This window comes from Anser anser (assembly GCF_964211835.1).
Source record: "Anser anser genome assembly, chromosome: 19".
NCBI classification, from domain to species: domain Eukaryota; kingdom Metazoa; phylum Chordata; class Aves; order Anseriformes; family Anatidae; genus Anser; species Anser anser.
This window is the reverse complement of record NC_139740.1, coordinates 6,663,909-6,684,317: the sequence shown is the minus strand read 5'-3', so window position 1 is coordinate 6,684,317 and position 20,409 is coordinate 6,663,909. Positions and strand designations below refer to the sequence as shown.

At 53.2% G+C, this 20,409-nt stretch overlaps 1 protein-coding gene across 5 annotated transcripts in view; it reads right to left on the bottom strand.

The window, feature by feature from the left end:
• SEPTIN9 (septin 9) overlaps nt 1-20,409 on the bottom strand; it is a 129,511-nt gene that overhangs the window by 91,929 nt on the left and 17,173 nt on the right. The window contains exons 2-3 of one of the 5 annotated variants that reach the window (XM_083804824.1): nt 15,173-15,337; nt 12,202-12,258 (exon numbers count right to left, since the gene is read on the bottom strand). The exons of 1 other annotated variant lie outside the window; for it this stretch is intronic. Coding sequence is in view for 3 of the 4 variants with exons in the window: in XM_083804817.1 (XP_083660943.1) it covers nt 12,202-12,258; nt 13,320-13,374 (112 nt within the window). In the remaining variant the exon portion in view is untranslated. Of the gene's footprint in view, nt 1-113; nt 1,133-12,201; nt 12,259-13,319; nt 13,390-15,172; nt 15,338-20,409 lie in introns of those variants that run through there. 3 more of the 5 variants (XM_083804817.1, XM_083804819.1, XM_083804821.1) reach the window with 3 other exon arrangements.

The following is a 20,409-nucleotide window of genomic DNA, read 5'->3' as shown; positions in this document are numbered from 1 at the left end:
AACTGCTGAAACCGAGCCGGAGCGTGGCTGTTTCTCTTCTTAAAGTGCAGAAGCTACTGGAAAGGTAGGAAGGCAGAGGCAGAACAGAACATATTAAAAGATCAATAGCCTACCTGAAATCCGGTCCTTCTCCATTACTACGGGATATATTTAGCATCCGCGTGTCACGGCCGTCCCTTTTTTCGGTGGCGTCCCCTTCTTTCACCCACTCTCCCTCCCTCCTTGCCTTGCCTCCTCCTCCTCCAAAAAAAGCTCTTTGTCTGGTCTAATTTCTTCAATCTGTTGCAATCATGAATGCATCCAAATTACCACATTTCCATGTGCTGATCATATGTTTGTGCTCCAAACTGAAGTAGCTTTGTCTCTTTGAAATGAAAAGAAAGAGTAAGAGAGGAAGAGAAAGGAGGAAGAAAAAGGAAAAAGGGGGTGCATGACCCGAAAATCCTGTAACTCCCTGAAATACTCCACCAGGCGCAGGAAAACTGGAAATCCCAAGTCCTCTGTAAAACAGTCTTAAAGCTACAGCTTGCGAGTGTCCAGGGGAATGCTCCGGTCTCCACAGCTCTCTGTTAATATCCACCAGGAGATGCTTAAGGAACTTGGCTCCTCGCAATAACAGAGCGAACAACTCATCCAGCTTCTCAAATCTCTCCCCGCTTCCCCAGTCCTATTTTGCTGCTATTTCCTCTATCCCCTCCTCCTTCCTTGGCGAGAGCATTCGAAAAGAGCAAAGATCCTGCGCGTTCCCCCACCCTGCCAGGTCTGAAGTTTCGATTCATGCATAAACTATTCGGCTGATGAAGGCTGACTTCACTCCCAGCGCAGCATCACGGGCTGCTGCTCCCGGGCAGGACCCGTTCGCTCTCCCCCTGCGCCCCTCCGGAGAGCTTCAACACCTGGTCCTGGCGAGGAGTCCCCGCTCCGCCTTGGCAGTCCCCTCCGCGACGCCGCGATAAGGGGAGGATTCCTGCAGCCAGCCCCGGAGCGATAACCAAAGTCCCTGAGTCCCTGGCCTTCCCCCTCGCTCCCAAGGTGGAGCAGAGGGGGGCTTTGGAGGCGCCCTTCCCTTCCCGATGGGCGCAGGGCGCGCAGCGAGCAGCGGCCGGGTGCTGGTGCCTCGCCTCCCCGGGCAGGCTGAAGGGATGGATGCGCGGCCGCGGCGATGGGCTGGCCTTCACGGAAACTTCCACTTGGCCGGCGGCCAGGGCAGGGCAGGCAGGCGGCGGGGACGCGGCCGTAACACCTCCGGGACACGGTGCCTGCCCTCTGCCCAGATCCCGCACACGGCCCCCCTGTGCCTGGCCGTCGGGCACAGAGCGGGGGGACGCTGCCCCGCTAACACGGGGGTCACCGCCACGGCTCTGCGCTCCCAAAGCCGCCCGCTCGAGGGCAGGGACACTGCAGGCGCCCCTGTAAGCATGGCACAGACCTGATGATGTAGGATGCGGGTAAGGCTGAGCAGCGAAGCTGACTGCCAGCAGCCCCCCCCCCCGTGCCACCCACCACCGATTCCTATTGACGGTCTGCAGCCTGAGTCACCCGGCCAGCTGCGAGGGCACAGCCTCCGTCCCCCGGGCTGGGGAACAAGCCAGCTGCGGGCCCGGAGCGCTGCCGGGACCTCGGCTTTCACAGCCTGAACCCCTCTCGTGTTGCTTTTCAGGGGCAACACGAAAAATCCCGGTAAACTCGTGCGTTTCCCCATACTGCAGCTGACGGAGCATCGCTGTCACCAAACAGAGGGAGGAACAAAGCGAATGCCACACGGGATCAGACACGCGGCGGGGTCACAACAGACAGGGGGAGGCTGGAGGGAGGCAGCTCCAGGGCACACCAGTCCCCAGGAAAGTTCCTAATCCCCAGGGCTGGGGTTATTCCTCGCACAGGGAGCATCAGATTCCTTCCCAAATTCCTGTTCGTTCTCCACTCGCTATGAAAGCTTTGCATGTTCCTGCTGCCAGCGCCTAAGGCAGCAGAGAGGGGACAATAAGCGATGTTTTCCCATGCACAGCCCAAACCCTGCTTCCTGCCCGAGACCTCGAAGGTGCTGAACACAAAGCGAGAGCCCAGGGGAGCCGCACGGCCCCACGCAGCACAAGCTGCAGCCCACGGCACCACCGGGCAGCCTTTATCGCCCGTCTCCTTACGCCACAAGCAGGCCTGTGCTGGAAAGGAAGGGAAAAAACTCAGGGGAAGTATTGAGAAAGGAAGAAGGTGAATGGAAAGGAAGGAGGGACGGGGCAGCATGCATGTTTCAGCCTGCGGATTTTAACCCGTCAGGACCCAGGTGGTTAGCCGTGACGAAGCAAAGGCATTATTTCTCGCAGGGTAAATCAACGTGAGGCACCCAGTGAAGCGGATCCAAATGATGATTAATGCTAGCGAGCTTTAATTTCATAAAACCTCAAGGTTGATGCTCTCATTCAGACTCAAGTCCTCGAGCAAATTTTGAAGGATTCTCTTTAAAGGCACAGTCAGGCGTCTCCACTTGTAGCAGCGTCCACCAGGCTGCCCTGCCACCACTGCAGGTGGCACCGAGGTGCTTGTGGCTGCTGAGGAGCTTGCCAAATTCCCACCTGAAGGGGTTTGGGTGCATTGTCTGAGCCTATATACAGGCTGATAAAATACACTGCATTTCCTAATACCACCTTTAGAAGGGCAGGGGGAACCCAGGCATGTGTCTAAGGTTTGGGAAGGGGCAGAGAAGGCTCTTCCCGGCCTGGGGCTGCTTCTCAGGGAAGAAGCGGAACCAGCAGCAGCAGAGGAGCAACTTTTAAGACAAGCCACTGTCTGCTGCAAAGATAAAAAACAACCTCCATTTGCAGAGAAAGCTAGGAAGGAAACTGCAGGAAGGTAAAGCAAACCCTGCTAGCAGCTCAGTTCACATTTTATCGCTCTCACACCTTTCTGACGCTGGCCCAGCAACGCCCAAGCCCCTTGCTAAGCAATGAACTGTTTGTGGTGCACGAATGTGCAGAGGAGCTGCTGGGACATGGCCAAAATCTCAGCCCTGAGCATGGCCACGGAGCCCCAGGCACAAAGCTCGGGATGCTGGCAGGGAAGGTGGGGCTCTGGGCACTGACAGCAGCCGCAGCAGCAGCTACAGTGGTGCAGACCCCCGCAAATACTCCAGCAGATGCAATGTGCAGTGCCGTCTGCCTCTCTAGTTTCACACTAGGGTGATATTCTTGTAGCATTTCACCAAGCAGAAGTGCTATTTTTTTTTCCACCTGGCTCACGCACACAGCCCCGCAGCTGGAGCCTGCAGCTTCTCGCAGCTTCAGGCAGCCAGGCATCACCTTGTAACCCCAGCCCTGGTGCTGGGGGAGCTGGAAAGGATGCATGCTGCAAGTCAGCGCACGGATCGCAGCCTCCAAGCGCGCTGACACAGGTGCCAGAAAGCAGCCAGAGCCGCCAAAGACCTGGAGGGCCTGGAGAGGCCAGGGAAAATGGGGATTCAAGGGGTTCTTTCTCCCGCTCAGCTATCTGCAAGGCTAGAGAGATGGGAGGAGAGTGCGGAGGGGGAGGACAGCAGGGCTGCGTGGAGCACACCTAAATCAAATTATGTTCGGCGAAGCATTTTCACATGAGACAACACAGGTCAGAACTCAAACAATGCAATCAAGTGTTGCTCCACTACACTCCCTCCATGCCATTTATCCCCGGGCTGAATCTAGCCAGAAGATGACAGTGTCTGAGCCTCCGCTACTTGCTCCAAGAACCTTTCATTTACAGTTATGAGCCCCGGGGATGGAGAAGAAAGAAAACGCTGGCTAAAATTCTCTTCTTCATTTGAAGAGAGCGAACCAAGGCGATGCCCTTCTTTCCAAGGGAGGTACTTAGCCTCTGAGTGCTGCTGCCCTGCTCTTTGCCAGTGATTTTTCATCTCCCTCCCCTCTCCTCCTTCCCCCTCTCCCACCCGGCAGATGCAGAGCTGCCTGGCCCCGGAGTGCAGGGCTCTCACTCCACATTTGCTGCCAAGCGCAGTTCTGCCCCTCCCTGATTATTTTTTATGAAAAATCATATTTGTTCAGCCCAGGGAAACACAGATCCTCTCGGGTTATTACTTTCCCCAAGCCAAAGAGCATGTCCAGGACACAATCCAAAGCGTGCGTGACAGTCAGAGCAGGGGATTGCTGAAGTGGTGGCAGCAGCACAGCACATCCTCGGGCTCCTGCCCCGAGCCCCTGCACACACATCTCCCCCATCCCATCCCATCCCATCCCATCCCATCCCATCCCATCCCATCCCATCCCATCCCATCCCATCCCATCCCATCCCATCCCATCCGTGCCGGGAGCAGTGTGTCTTTAAGAGCCCCTCTTCGGGCTCTCCTCTGCTGGCTCCCAACCTCTCTGTCTGCCTGCAAGCCTCAAACTGCCGGAAATCCCTAGCATATCCTCCCCGGGCTTTCTGCTCGCGCTTTAACACTCATGTGCTGAAGTATTAATAGCAGCTGGCAGCGCAGAATGAAAGGCAAGGCAGGAGGAACCGGGCTCGCACCCTCCCAGATAAACCTTAACTCTTCCAGGGCCCTCCACTGCCTCTCTCCAGCCCTGACTCTCCCAGCCTGGCCCCGGAGCCCTCTCGCCAGCCGCCCTGCCCCAGCTCACTGCTCGGGGACCCCACAAAAGCAGGGGGCTCCTGCAGGGCTGCGGTGATTCCCAACAGTATCGCTGTATTTGCTCCTCTTTTGAGAGACGGTCATTTGCTCCGCACCCGGCAGCCTCCTGGGCAGCTGTAACAGATTCCGCCTGGCAGAAGGAGCCATCGGAGCAAATGAAGCCTTTAAGGGGGTTTAAGAGGGGCTCTTAAGCAGGCAGAATAAATTAAGACAGACTGCATCAAGACCTGCACGCACCTTCAGGAGCTGCCTTTCTTATTTCTGGGCTTACTTCAGCAGGCAGTGCCCAGGCTGCACCGCACCCTGCTCCCCTCCAGCACCCCCCGAGCAGCTCGCCCAGGGTTCACCCGCCACACCACGGTGCCTCCAGCTCCCCTAGCAGCCCGGGGACCTGCACACCATAACCTGCTTTGGATCAGAGAGTCAGTTACAAGAAACTGAAGCCAAGGAGGGGCTGCTCCATGGAGCCAATCAATCAGGAATGCCTTTCGCTACTGGTGCTTTCCTTGGACCTCGTGCATTGCTTTCATGGCTACCAAATTTTGGCAGGGAGACCTCACGTTTTGCAGCTCGGCCCCAAACACCTACAGCGCTTTATCCGGCTGCAGAGCTGCCTGGCAGACACAGTCCTGTCACTGCGGGGACGGGCAGGAAAGGCTGCGCTCCCATCCTTTTTGCAGTCCTGGGCACAAGATAAATATAGCCAGGAGTAAATCGGTGCTCCCTGCCCAAGGTGCAATTAGGGGTTTTGGTAAACGCCAGACACCGCTGGACGCGCCGGCTCAGAGCATGCCTGTGGTGTGCAGCCGGGGCTCGGGACCTCGCCGCCGTGCCCACGTGGTGTGGGCCGCCAGGCTTTGAGGGGAAGAGGGAAAGCTGAGCAGCTCTGCCAACGTGCCCAAGAGCAATTTGCAAACTGACGTTTCAGCAACAAAAGGGACGAGGAAAACAAACGCCATGGGGAGACGCACGTAGCCGACGGAGAGAAATGTGACCGCACGCAGCTGCTTAGGTAACCAGCACCACGGGAGTTAGCGCACCCAAACCAGGCCCAGGCACACCAGGGTGCTCCTTCCTCCTACGAGCAGGGGTGCCCTGCTCCACACCCCACACCTTGGCTGGAAGCAGCACCTTTGGCTCCCTCCAGCCCCCGGAGGGCTCCTCGCTGCCTCATCAGCTTCCCCCATGGGCTCAGCGTGGCACCTCGGGTCAGCAACGTCCCAGGGCAGCCGTGCACCTCGTAGGACCCATGCTGGGGCCAGCAGAGGTGACAGCAAACTTACTGCTCTGCGTCCTGCTCTAGAGGATCGGGCTGTTATTCCTCCATCCTTCACAACGGGATGAAACATATGAAGCGAATCAGACAAAGCCGTATTTCTGTGTTGTTTCGCTGCTCCCCCAGCTCCTACCTGCCGCAGCTGCTGTGAGCATCTCCTGAAAGGGCCCTGGGAGGTCCCTCCAGGGACACCTGGTCCAGGGGCCATCGGTACCCTCCCCAGGGACAGCCCAGCAGCAGGTGCACGCTGCACTTCTGCCTCTCCTGTCCTCAGGAGAGCACTACGGGGCTTGTCAGCACTCAGCAACAGCTACAGTGAGGAAGATGAATACCCTAAAACACAGCCAGCAGCTGAAGCTGTTTTGTGTCCCCCAGACATTACAGAGCAACAACTCTGCAGTCATTCCTCACCTGCTGATTTATATCGCTACCACCTCCCTTTTCCTCCCACCAGAGCCCCCGGTGCCAGGTGCTGCAGGACGAAAGCCAAGCAATCTGCCTGCTCACCTGTCCAGCAGCCTTCAGGGACTAACTCAGACCATCACAACACACAAGGCTGGAGATGATTCACAGATCTTGTAAAGGAAGAGGATGACAAGCCAGTGCTCAGCACATCCCCTCTACAGCAAGCAGGCCCAGGGCACCTATCACTACTCCTTAACTTCTTAGCTTGCACACAAGAGCCTGGCTCCCTCATTCACTGTAACTAATGCACATCTCCACTCGAAGCACGTGGCACCCCCACAGGACCATCCCAGGCAGCTCCGAGTCCACGTGCCTGCGTTATGCAAGCACAGTGCTTGTGTCCGTGCAGGAAACCCAGCACCTGAACCAGGAGCCACGCTCCTGGAGCTGCCCCACGGCAGAAAGGACTCTAAAGTGACCAGGCTTCACCTTCTGCTGCTTCGCCTCTGGATGAGGAAGGCCGGGAGGACACGTGTCAAACGAGGGCTTGTCACTTGGGAGCCCGAGGAGAGCAAGCGGTGCATGTGCATGGGGACGCTCTTTGGCACGGAGACCCGCGCAGCTGGTGTGACCAGTGTGGTGCTTAAAACAAAGGGGAATAGAGGCTGCCCGAAGAAATCTGTATGACCTCATCTAGGGACACATCCAAAGCAACCAGGCCGCAGGCCACAAGCCTCGAGTTAACCCTTCTGCAGCTCTGCCAAGGAGAAAGGCGCAGGCTGGGAGAAGCAGCAGCGCCGGGATGCCGTGCGTGCCCCCAGCTTCCAGCTGCAGCACCAGTGCTGCGCTCCCAGCCTGGATCCCGGTGTGCCAAGAGGAAACTAAAGCGGGATTCAGTAAAGGTTAGGATTGTCTGAAGGTCAGGACAAAGGTTTACAGGAGGGGCTCCCACACTCGGCTCACTCAGATGCCACGATTATACACAGAGGGCTGTGCTGCGTAGTGGGGGTGCCCACGTGTGAGCTGCAGGAGATACCTGACAGTCCTGGCAGTGTTTCCCTGGGGAAAAAAAATCAAAAGACCTAATGGCTTTTATAGCACTCTGAATTAGCTTATGTAACTACCTATGTTTGTCTATTGAGACCGTGGCTTTGGACATTTATTTCCGCTATTCTGGTTCACCTGCAACCTGACATAACCCCCTTCTAAAGCTGCTCTCTTGCAGACTCCAAGCATAAAGAGAGGAGAAAGCCTCAGGCCAAGGGACTGAGCTGAAAGATGGAAACAGCAGGAGCTATTGCCGTGATTACCTTCAACTCACTGCATGAACTGGGTACATCTCTGCGACATCTGACTTCAGCAGGGTTCACTAGTTTGGGACGCTCCTATTTAAGCTGTGCCCACAGCCGTGCACCCACCCCCAGGACACACAGCTTCCCACTGCAGAGCCCGCTCACACACACTGTCCCTGGCTGACAGACAACGGAGGAAGCATTGCTTTCCCCTGGCACTGCCAGAGCCTTTCCACAAGGATCAGTGTCATTAGCAAGGGAGTTCTTCATCCTGGTTTAATTCCACAGCCCTGAACACAGAGCTGTAATTGGGCTTGACACCACCAGCCACAAGCAGCAGCTACCAGCCCCTGCGGGGACGTCCTGGGGCCCTCTGCAGCGTGGTGCCACCACCCCCAGGACAAGGCACAGGCTCACACCGTGACCAGAAACTTTTCGCTCACGTCCCGTGGCCCCGGGACCCTGCTTGCCCACCCACTGAGGCTGCTGTCTACCACCGCCAACCTAAAGGGTGGACAAGGGGCCCGAGCTGACCCAAAAAACACACGGCCTGGCACGGGACTGCCTCCAGGCTTTATACCCAGCAGAAATATTTAAACACCATGAGACAAACCGCTCTGATGAAGGGTTTCATGACATCAGCGAGCGCCCCTTTGTAATGCAACCCAGATAGCTGGCCTGGAGCTTTACGCCTCTCTAAATTATACCCTGTGCTTCCAACAAGCACCGAGACAAGCTGCGGTTGATGTCCGGCCAACTGCTGAGGATGCAGAAGTGCGGCCGCTCGCGCCCCGACGCCCCTGGCTGGGAGCGCTGTGCCTGCCCCGCTGCAGCTGGCCCTGGCAGCCTGCCCCTGCCCCGCTCGGCTCCGGGCGGCCTTGCAGCGAGACAAAAGCCGGCGCGGGGAAAAGCAGAGGCACCTGTTCCCCTGCCGGCCCTGCGGGGTTTCTCACCAACAAAGCACCTGACCCCGAAACAGCAGCGGCGCGGCAGCAGTTGTGCCGTAGCACAAGGGGAAGGCATCCTCCTCCCGCCCCAAGCTGACTTTACCTTCGGAGAGACACGCTGTTTTAGTTAAATCAGTAAATTCTACCTTTTTTTTTGGACCTTCCTGTGTTGCCCCTGCAAGAGGAGGTCCTTCCTCTTAGCAAAGCCCGACCTGTAAGTCTGGAAGCAAATCAAAGTCCGGAGCGCAGCTGGCTGCCCAGGAGGAACACGATGCCGATTTCTTCCACTCCAACCGCTCTGGGGCTGTTTTCTGGCCTGCTCGGGAACGCAGCCCTGCTCCGGATGGCAAGTGTCAGCAAATATTTCTCTCCTTCAAACTCGTCAGGTACAGTTGTAGGAAAATGAGGTGGGAGTAACTTCCCTAACACACCGCTCTTAGCCTTGCAAAAATATTACCCTAAGCTACCAAAAATCAGGTGACGGTGGCATTTTAGGGGCCAAAATCCCAAACCACAGCAGAGCCTTTTAGGAAAGGCTTCCCACTCCTCTCACTGCCTGTTTCCAGCCATGCATTGAACAGAGCCTCCAAATCACTCACAAAACGCTCCCAAGGGCAGTGTTGTGTGCCTTAACCGAGCGGTGCCGGTGCCAAACCCCAAATTCCCCTGCCCTGGCTCTCGTGCCGGGGCCCCTCCAGCCCCACTGCTGCCGGGGGGAGCCAGGACCCCATGGCCAGCATCACCCCAGCCCGCGGCAGATCTGTAGGGCAGAAGGACCAGTGACCACGGCATCTCTTCACATAGCAGCCAGAGTCCCCACTACAAGCTTGAGGCACTCAAACACCGTCTTATCCTGGCGTCTCCTCCCCAGCACAGTTCTCAGGAGGTTGACTCCACTTTTGCAGCAAAAGAAAAAAAACTGAGACAAAGCACAGGATTCCCATACTCCTGAATGTAGCTACCTAAACAAGTTACACTCCCCTGTAATCTATGAGGATATGGGTTCCTTCAAGAACCTTACACTTCCCAACCTCCAATAGGTGTTCTGGGATGCTTTCTGACAGCCCCCAGCTCTCTCCACGGACCCACAAGAAGCCCAGACGGGTCCCAGCACAGCGGCTTTCCCAGGACTGCCCAGCAGGCCCGCACAAAACAAAAACAAAAACTCCCAAGTCCCAGAATTGCTGCTCTCTGAGCTACGCTGGATGCCAGTGCCACACAACCGGGGACGAGAAAAACCAAGAGGAGTCACATAATAGGGTTCCCAGAAGAAGTCAAGGCCAGATCCAGCATCCTAATGTCACTGCGTGTCCCAGGGCTAAACGTGGTCTGCGGATGACTGTGGAGCTATCTAGAGCCCAAGAGTCAGTGGCTGTGGAAATGCATGTCATCCCTTTCTTTGTTTAGGGTGGCAAGGAGCCCAAAACAACCCCCCCCTTCTGTGACGCTTCATTTACAGCCACTGCTCAGTCATCCCAGTCCCAATTTATCTTTCACAAGAATAAAAACTTCTGGGTGCAGGGCCAGATGTGCAGAGGAGAACATTTGGATCCGAAACAAGGGGAAACTGAGCTGCAGTTATACGGAGCCATAAATATTTACTGCAGTGTAAACCGGAGCACTGAGTTGCTCATTTGATTTTAACTTGAAAAAAAAAATACATTAAAATTTAAAAGGTCTCTCACCAGAAAAGTGGAAAAGTATATAATTAGAGCCTAAAGAAAACAGGCTTGAACAAATGTGCTGTGTCTTTCAATTTAGATTCTCCACACTCCAGTTGCCTTTGGAGCGGTACCAAATCCCCTTTCTGTCCTTGGACATATGTATACGAAAACACACGATGCGAGGGCTGCGACGGCAGTTTTGTTTTTGCACATGCAGGAGATAAACACGCGATTCAGTTCAGAACCAGCAGCTTCTGCACCGGCGGCCAAGTTTTGGAGCGGCAGCTTTGAAGAGCAGCTCAGTTCCCTGCTCCCGGGCTGAGCGCGGGGCGGCAGCGCCCAGACCAGCGCTGCGACTCCACGCAACGCATTTCTCCAGCCATTTGATATTGGTTTGTGGCACAAAGGCCTGCTCTGACCGTATTTACATCCTATCACCCATACATCACAACACCCAGGTAGGAGACCTCTGCAGGAGACAACTGCGAGGCTCCTGATCCGGAGCAGCGAGTGTCCCAGCAGCAGGATCGTGTCACGGCGCACGACGTCCCCTGTCACCTTGCCTGGGCCATATCCGGAATACCTGCCCCTGCGCTTATCACTAGCTTTTGATGAAGGCCAGGCAGGCAGTGTCACAGCTTCCCGAGTGTTTAAGTGCACCCTTGACCAGATGTCTGTGACTAATCCCCATGCCGCATGTGCTCATGCCTCGATACAGCAAAATGCTGAAGTCACCGCTCCAGAAAGGCTTCCCGAGGGTGGCTTTTCCCCCCCCCAGCACAGAGGGAAAAGCTGACAATGACTGTTTTGATAAGTACATCTGGGAGCTGAGACAGGATATGAGGGCTGAGAAGATGAATTGAAATAGCAAACAGAGCCCAGAGGGAGCGACTGTGAGTGACAGAGACCAAGGGAACAGGAGCGGGTGGAAGCCCTGAACCAAACGTGGCCAGCACAGGGTGCTGAGGAGGCAAGTGGGGCTCTCGGGGTACAGCAAGCAGCAGAGGTGACCGTCAGCATCCCAGAGAAAGCGAAGAGGCAATGCCGAAGGGGAGGTCGTACATCTCATGTAAGGAAACGTGAAGGAAGATATCAGCTGCACCAAAAGAAAGATGAACATCCATGGTGTACAGGGGACCGCGACTCCAGAGCCAGATGCTTCCCGCAGGGGCTTGGACCATGGAGCAGCACAAGTCCATCAGAGGGACTAGCAGAGCCAGCAAAAAGGGCCAGCAAAAGGAAAAGCCTAGAACTGGGCTGTCTCAGTTTCCTGTTTTGTGCTTTAGATAAGAGGGAAATTTTCTGCTCGCAGGGGATAAAACAGGTCAGGCCAATGCAGGCCAGCATCAGGGACCTGTCTGTGTGCCTGAGCGCTCCCAGTAGTGTCACGCACATGAACAACACAGCAAATGGTCTCAGGTACCCCAAGCACTGAGACTGCTGCTTTCCAGAGGCTGGGAAACACCTTCTTTGAGACAGGAACCCTCCCACTTGCTTCCTTCTGAATCAGAAACAGCCTCAGAAACATTAAACTGCAATTAGGAGTGTAAATTAGTCACAAGCACACATAATCCATAAATCTCCACATCCAATAAAAAATAATAGCTAAGGAGAGCAAGAGAGAGCCACTAATTGCTAAAGCTATATTTCAACCTGAGGCCATTCCTGCTTTCTGCTACCTGGTGTCAGACCCCTTGGACTGAGATAGGGCTTTCTAATTATTCTCACTGGATCATTATTCAGTAAGTAATTAATCTTTTATTTTATATTGCTCTCTCTTTTCAGTTATTTTATATATACTGTTCTCTTTTCTACACATGCTGCTCTCTCCCTGCAGCAGAGAGCTCTGCATCTATTAGCAGCCAGCATTCAATGCACAGGAGGCAGGAGATGTGCTTTCTGGAATCACCTCTTGCATTCTCCCAGCCTGTTTTGTTATCGTTGTTTGTTTTTATTGGATGAGGAAGATTCACAAGGAAAGATTCACGTAACTTACTTGGACTCGTCTGGTCACTGAGTCTCCGCAGTCTCCCACTGGAAGTCCGGGTGATTCCTAAAGCAAGAAGAAGGTTTGCATGGGCTAAGGGAGTTCATGTGGAGAGCATATGTGGAGCAATCTCCACGCTACGACTACATCTGGTAAGGCACGTATTCTGTTGGGAATCTCCTAAGCAATCTGCGAGGGAAGGAATGTTGCATGTAATAAATGTCATAAAAATGAACACCTCAGGGATGGGGCATCCACAGCTGCTCTGGGCAACCTGTTCCAGTGCCTCACCACCCCATGAGTGAAGAATTTCCTCCTTATATCTACTCTACTACTTCCCTCTTTTAGTTTAAAACCATCCCCCGTTGTCCTATCATTATCTGCCCGAGCAAAAAGTTGCTCTCCATCTTTTTTTATAAGCCCCTTTTTAGGTCCCCTTGGATGTAGCTGGCATCCTGGGAAGGCACCGCCTCTGAGAACCCTGCTGTGGGACAGGACTGGCCGAAACACCTGATGCATCACTTGTTGCAGGCAGATGCTAAGCCAGAATACAGCGATCCAGATGTCGGGCTAATTTTGCTAAGTCTTTTTTCAACTCAAATGTTTTCTTTGTGTTCACTGGGGTAGCAGATGGTTAATTCACATGCATTGTGCTGGAGAAAGATCGTGCGGAAAGCTTAGCTTACCCTTCGTCACACATTACTTTGAAAGACAAAAAGCAGACAGACCTGTCTCCTTCATTCCCATAGCAATTGCTGTCTGAAATAGGTAACGCCTGCATGCCTGCCGGTCTCCCAGGCTCACAGAATCACAACAGGATCACTCAGGTTGGCAATGACCTTCAGGATCACCGAGTCCAACCATCACCTGGACCTGCCGAGTCCCATCGCTAAACCATGTTCCTCAGAGCCACATCCACATGTCTCTTAAATGCCTTTGGGGATGGGAACTCCACCACCTCCCTGGGCAGCATGTTCCAAGACTTGGCCACCCTCTCCATGGAGAAATTCTTCCAAATGCCAAACCTAAACCTCCCAAGATCAACCTGTGACTGTTTCCTCGCTTCACACAAGACGGAAGGGCATGCAGCTACAGCATCATTTCTAATCCATCAGCAACTCACTCACTTTCTCTGCACTCCCAGCAGCTTTTTGGTGACGTGGTGATGGCCACAACAGTCATCCCCCTGGTGGGCCAAAAAAAATCAGCAAGAACAAAAATTCATGGCAACAAGCCTTTGATTACAGCTTAGCCATCTGCAGAAACTGTAACCCGATCAGTGCCTCAGCTTCCCCCTTTTTTTTTTTTTTATTTTGCACAATAGAAGTAGACAGGAAAAGAATCAGCACAAAGCCTGCCAGAGCACACACCAAGACTGTCAACTGGGATATCTACTCTGCCAACAGGTGAGAGACTTCCAGATTTGTTAGGCGGTGTTATATAATTACAAGTGATAGACTTTGAACAAATATCCTCTCTTCTCAACATCCACCAGATCTGTTGGACAGTAAGCAAAAGGAATAAAGCAGCACCATTATAAGCTGCAAAACATCCCGAAACTGTGATATCTGACACAGCCACAGCCTTACAAACCTTGTCAGCTGTAGGAATTTGCATCATACACAAAAGACGAAAAAAAAAATATAAAAGGCAGGAAAACTTTCATACCAGCGAGCCCGCTATGGAGGGAGGGAGGGAAGGGAAAAGTGCTGCCTGGCAACTCAACATGGAAAAAATGTCTCACGCTTAGAAGCCTCTGCTTGTATATATGCATACGTGGGTGCATTTTCTCTCTCCCTTTCCTTTTTTAATATAAAAAGCCTCTGTGCCTACGAAGCCAGGCGGCTGAACCGCAGGGCTGGTCCCAGGGAGCGGCGGAGCTGCCTGGCCGCAGGGAGCCCCGGCCAGCACCGCCCGGAGCCGTTCCCCCACCCAGCTCTGCACCCTGCCAGCAGGTCCTGGCCCCCACCAGCCAGAAACCCATCTGGGGCCATCCAGCTGTGCTGCAAACACCCAGGCCATCCTCCCGAGAGCTTCACCTGCACTGCCACAGAGCGCTCTGCTGCTGCGCACATCCCTCAGCCCGCAGCTTCCATTACGCTGAGAGAAGGGCTGAAATTTCCATGTGCTCGTGCACTATAATCAGCATTAAACATTTTAACCAGCATCATATTTTTGTTTCTTTTAAACACAGTGCCTCATTTTTTCTCAATTATTTCCTCCTCCTAAATGCCTGTTGCTCTGGCAAGGATGACAGGGCACGTTTCCCGTGCCCAGCAGGGCTTTAAATGCCACTTCTTCAGACGGGCTGCAGGAGAGCTCGAGTCCTGGCTCAGCTCCTTGCAGGGAACCAACACCTCTGCTCTGCGTGCAGGCAAGGTGCGGCACTGAAACCTGGCTTTCATAATTGCTGAAAAAAAAAGGAGGAAAAGGTCCCTTATGGGTGGCACGCTGAACAACGCAGATATGCAGCCATGCTGAGCTAGTTAAATACATCCTTTTATGTTCAAAGACTTCATTCAGACTGCGGGAAAGCAGGGTGGAAGCAGAGCGAGGAGCTTACAAGCTTGGACAGGACCGCACATAGGAAATAGGCTTTATTCCCTTTAGCAACAACTCCAGTGGAAAAACACACATACGATTTGGAGCGTCCAAGGCAGCCCGGCCGTCGGAGCATCCATGCACGACTGGCTGAGCGTGTACTTTTATGCAAACATTTCTGAGAGGTTTGCTTATCTGCCCTGTCTCGCAGGTTTTCTCTGGGGATCTGCAAATACCATTTGCAAGCTTTTTAAATTGGTCACCGAAAAGGTGGGCAAGAAACCGACTTGTATTGGAGGCAGGAGTAGAAGGAAGTTTTTCTGACGGCTGCTGCTCCAACCCCTGGGTCACACAATAACCCACAGTAATGCTGTTAATCCCCTTTCAACAGAAGGGGAAATAAGGAGCAAACCACCAATTCATCCAGGTTGTCCAACACCTTAAGAGTGAATCTGGAAAGGGGAGGCAGTGCCGCGGGGTCCCAGCCCAGCCTGCTACCCGTGGTGCCACGCTGCCCCGCCACCGAGGGAGGATCCGGGCTCAGTCCTGGAAAGCAGATACACAGCAGGGAAAGCTGGCAGGCCGGCAAGGCAGAAGAGAAGATCTGTCAAAAAAAAATGAGAAAGCAATAGCTAAAAATATGCTGCTCTGAACACGCTGCCAGGAAGCCAGCAATGTGGCGTGCTGACAGCATTCCGGGGTTACCTCTATTTATAGCGTGGACACAGCAGGCTGAGCCCCAGTTTTCGGCTGTGGGGCTGCGAACCAAAAATCAAAGGTTTCCACCCCAGACATAGCGTCTATGAGCCCTCCCTCTCAACGCTGTTCAAGTGCCCTCGGGCCATCCTATAAATTTATTGAGGCTCACTGGCCTAAGAAACATAATGAAATGTGCTTTATTTGGTTGAAATTTGGAATGCTTCCCCGCACCCCAGCAGAATGACTTCGAACTGGAAGAGTCCAGCAGCTAAAATAGGTCGATCCAAGAACAGCTCATTCAACCCGGCGGATGTGTCACAGCAGCACAGAATTATAACTTTCACAGAGCTTAGCCTCACCTCGGCTCGCTGGCCGAGCAATACTTTTTCACATTCCATAACTGAGGACTAATTCCCTCCAGATCCGCAGGCTGGGCCCACATGGCACCCGAGGAGAGCAGCAGCACCAAAGGCTCTAGGGAACCTGCTTTGGGAGGGGGGTTGGACCCAAAGATCTCTTTGAGGTCCCTTCCAACCCCTACAATTCTGGAATATAACACGCCGTGGACGTACAGCATTCCAGCACTGAGATGGGAGCATTTCGTAGATACTTGCCCCCACGCAGGGCGTGCAGACGCGGCGCAGGGCAGCAGGGAGACCGAAGCCGGTGTGTCTGGGAAATCTATCCTTACTGCAGCGCGCCTTTTCCAGTTGGCTTGGCTGAATCTGAAGCTAGCACTAACAAGATGTTAGACGTGCCAGAGATGTTCAACTGCAATACAGGCAGCGTGTACATTCTCCAAAACAAATCAGACTTTTTGCATGGTAAATCCCAAACTTTCTGCATGCACATGCACTGGTAACAAGACAGGCCGCTTGAAATCTATTTTCGCCTCGCAGTGAGTGAGTAGTTCATGCCACTACACTCATACCATGTAGAAATCAAAGAACAAACGAGCAATTTCCATTATGAAGAGAAACCACGGGGTGAGGACAAACAATGGAAGATGTAGCCCAGGAACTCGCTCTCTACACATTCCAGTAAAAACAAAAAACAAACAAACAAAGGAACCCAAACCAAGCAAGGGTCGTGGTGGAATAGGATGGGCCAAAACCAGCAGGAGTCGTCCCACGCTGCTGGAGTCAGCAAAGTGGCACCAGCTCATCCGAGCAGCCAGCACGACCTTTGCTTCCATTAAATGTAGTTACTGGTGGGTCTGAGGTCAGAGAATTCAGCTTCCTTCTTCAGCATGAGCACAGCAGGGTGTCCAGACAGCACTGGAGATGTCTCCATCCAAGACCAGCGCCCTCCCACAGCCACCCAAGCTCCCTCCTGGGGTGTATGGGTCCGGGCCAAGCCACAGAGCCCTCCCCAGGCCCCACCAACAGAGGAGTTGGGGTTGGGAGACCCCCAGCGGAACAACACCTGGGTGGTGTCCACAGCACAAGCAGTTTTGGAGCAGAAGACGGCATTTTAGACTCGTCTCTCTCCAGCAGCAGCCCCCAGCCCCATCTCCTCTAACCCACCCTGCCCTCCGCTCTCTCCTCCACTGCCTGCTGGGGAGGACATGGCGCCAAGGACGTCACGCTTGCCCTGCAGAGGATGCACAGCTGGCACAGGTATCCAGATGGACTGCTGCAAAAGCTTTCCACTCCCTTTTGGGATCTGCATATCTGTCACAATACTCTCAGGATCATCTGTTCAGCACCATACAGTGTGAATCCTCCCTCATCTTATCTCCATCGCAGGTACTGCCAAGTTAGCAAGAGAACTGCCATCACCAGCAGCTGCATCCCGTCCTGCTCCACACGGACAAGCTCTAAAAGCTCCTTAGATAAATGACTGGAGAAGTCTTCATCAGTACTGGAGCTCTGAGCAGAGGGAGGAGAGCCCACCCGGGGCTCAATCCGCAGTGCACAACCAGTGGTGGCTTCTCCGACGCATCAGACCGGGTGCTGGAGACTGAGCTGCACATTTTGTAACACCAAAATTGGGATTCACCTTCAGAGACAGAGCCCTGCAGTCAGCGCTCGCAGAGCCACGGGGTCACTGGAGGCAGCTGGGGACTGCGAGGGAAAGGCGCCTGCTTGCAGAGCAGGAAAAACTCTCTATTGCTTCAAGCCCAACTCCAGCGAACCACACAATTACAGCTTCACTTTTATTAACTTGAAATCCACTTGCAACATTAACCTCAAAAGGAGTATGTTTAAAAAAAAAAAAAAAGGGAAAAAATTCATGCCTATTTCCAGCACTAATCAGAAACATGCACCAAAGAATAAAGACACTTTTCTCGTTTCTGTGTAATGGAGACTCTTTCCAAAGAAGCTGAACACAGCTAGACAAAAACTTCAACCCATGTGCACGGCTCCGTTCTGGATCGAATATCTCTGGCAGCAAACTGAGCTTTTCACAGGGGTGGAGGCTGCCTCGGCTGTTCCCAAGGGGCACGGGTGACCGACTCGGGAGGGATCAATGCAGCTACTGCCCCGCGGGCACCGCAAGCAGCTCCGCACCTCGCCCTGCACCATCACCAGCTCGCTCACATCTGCGGGCGCCGGACAGCTCTGCCCATCAGCACAGCACCGTTAACACAAGCAGAGCCACAGGTTCACACGTAGGAAAAAAACGCCCCAAGGCTGGATCAGAGAGCCCTCAAGGAAACCTCAGGAAAATTGTCATGAACAAAACGCAGACATTCCTCCCACGTTACGCTTCTGGCAGGTGCCAAGTGCATTCTCACACTAATAAAATGCCCCAAAAGCTTGTGCTAATGATAAGAGACAGCGGAAGTTAAGCCTTGTTTTTTTTCCCCCAAAGTTCAAATAGTTTCCCCCAGCCAACAACTGGGCTGCTGGACACAGCAAAGGGCTAAACGGGGAAAGGGCCTGGCCTGGCATTCGGTCGTGAGATGGCGGGGGGCCGCCACTTCCACCTTCCATCGCATTTAGGCTTTGGTTCAAGCTTTTAAACCCAACTGCAGCAACTCTCAGGAAATCAATTAACACAGCCACAGAACTCGAGGCCAGAGAAGCTCAGTTAAAGTGGCCTTGCCTGACCCACAAACCCACATCACGCGTTTGTACCCAGACATCCTGAGTCACGGCCGGCTGATCACGCTCGAACTGAAGGTTTGGTTTGTCAGAGACATTCAACCTCTGTGTCAAGACCGAAACGCTGGAACAACCCCAGCTGCTTTGGTAGGGTGCTCAATACCTAAAACAGCCTTCAAATAGTGCAGGAACCATCCTCGCCCCTGGGAATTTGTTCTTAGGTGAGCAAACTCAATCCTCAGGTACTCAATCGACAGAAATATCACAAGCATTTCACCGCTGGTTGTCACGGTCTGCTGTTTACTGTCCACAAAGCCCTAGACAGCTGATAGCCATTGAGAGATATGCTGGCCAACCATGAAAGCACAAAAAAATTAGCACAAGCAGTTTTTCTTATGAAAAAGCCTGTTAGTCATCATCTGTGATCCGTCTGGTTGGAGCGTTTCAGTAATCTGACGGGGCAGCAGAAAGGATGCCACGTCACCACGCTGACATATCCGAGGATTTGTACAAATGTGTGTTTATAACGCAAGCATCCACACAGATTGGAAGGGACCGGGAAAAGTGGGTCTGTATACATGCTGGCGGTTTTGCTGGTTTATGCAATTCTTTTGTATAGCAGCAGGATGAAAGAAAAAGAGTATAAAGGAACAAACAACTGTTCTTGTGAAGCCAGGCTGACTGGGAAAAGACCTTGTATCTACTGTCAAGTCTAAAATCACTTCCAGTTCACTGTTCAAGTTAACCACATTTCCAAAGAGATGATGTCCCTCTAAATTCAACCTGTCTTCACCCACTTTCCTCATCTGCAAGCAGTCTTTACCTTCCGAAACCCAAGAGAGGGAAGCAGCAGCACCTAAGAAGTACCGTAGTGTCCCCGTGGCCTTTTTGCTAAATGAGTGGGATTTGCCAGGCTATCTCAGAGCCTGCTCAGCCACCACAGAGCAGCTTGGGCCTGGTCCCTGTATTTGTGCAGGACCTGCTGCCTCCCAGCAGACGGGAGAGGGGGAAGGCACCGCAACTCGTCCACGCTGTGGCCTTGCTCAAAGAAGGAAATAATCAACCTCTTACATTAACCAGCTGCCGCAAGAGCTTCTGCAAGCTAAAAATGTGTTAGTTAATGATTACCTTTAATAGCACAAGAGTACCCGAGTGCCTGAATGGATGAGGGAGAAGGTTTAGCATGCAAAGCACTAAGCAAACAGAGAATGAAACAAATGATCGCTGCTCACCCCTTTCCCCTCGCGTTCCAAAAAATCCCAAACGTTTACAGCAGCCAGACTCATGCGTGCCCCGGACTTTCCCAGGTTCATCTGGCAATAGCCATTGATTAGTTGGAGAAAAACACTGTCAGATTTAAAAGATGGGAAAGGAATTTTAAAACTGCAGTGTGGTATTTCCATATGGATCGAATACTCGCACCAAGACACCCCGCTGCTCTCCTCCCCGCAGGCCTGCAACGCTCTGGCCACGCAGGAAAACTGGTGCAAGCTTCCCACCCCTGCATCCGGCTCTCTGCTGTGCTCTAACATTGCTCCTTAGTGTGATAAAGCTGTGCAATGTGTTATTTTTTTGTGAGGGAGGGAAGAAATCATCCTTATTTAAGATTTTAAATCCATTTCTTGCCACCTTCTTGCAACACCAACGTAAATTTTATTTTCCTGCTGCACACACTGCTTTCCTGCTCTTATTTTAGACACACACAGGTCCCTAACTACTACTCCAGAGGGTTCCCCTGCAACAAGCATCCCTGGATTTATCATCGGAGCCCTGCAAGCCCGAGGCTGCCACCGGGATGTAGTACAGACCCCTTCTGTTTGCCACGCTCTGAAAAGCAAATGTTGATTTTTCCCAGAACGATGGGAGTGCATAAGGGAGAAAAGGCAGGAACAAAGAGGCAGCGGCTCACTGACCAAAGTGCTGCCGC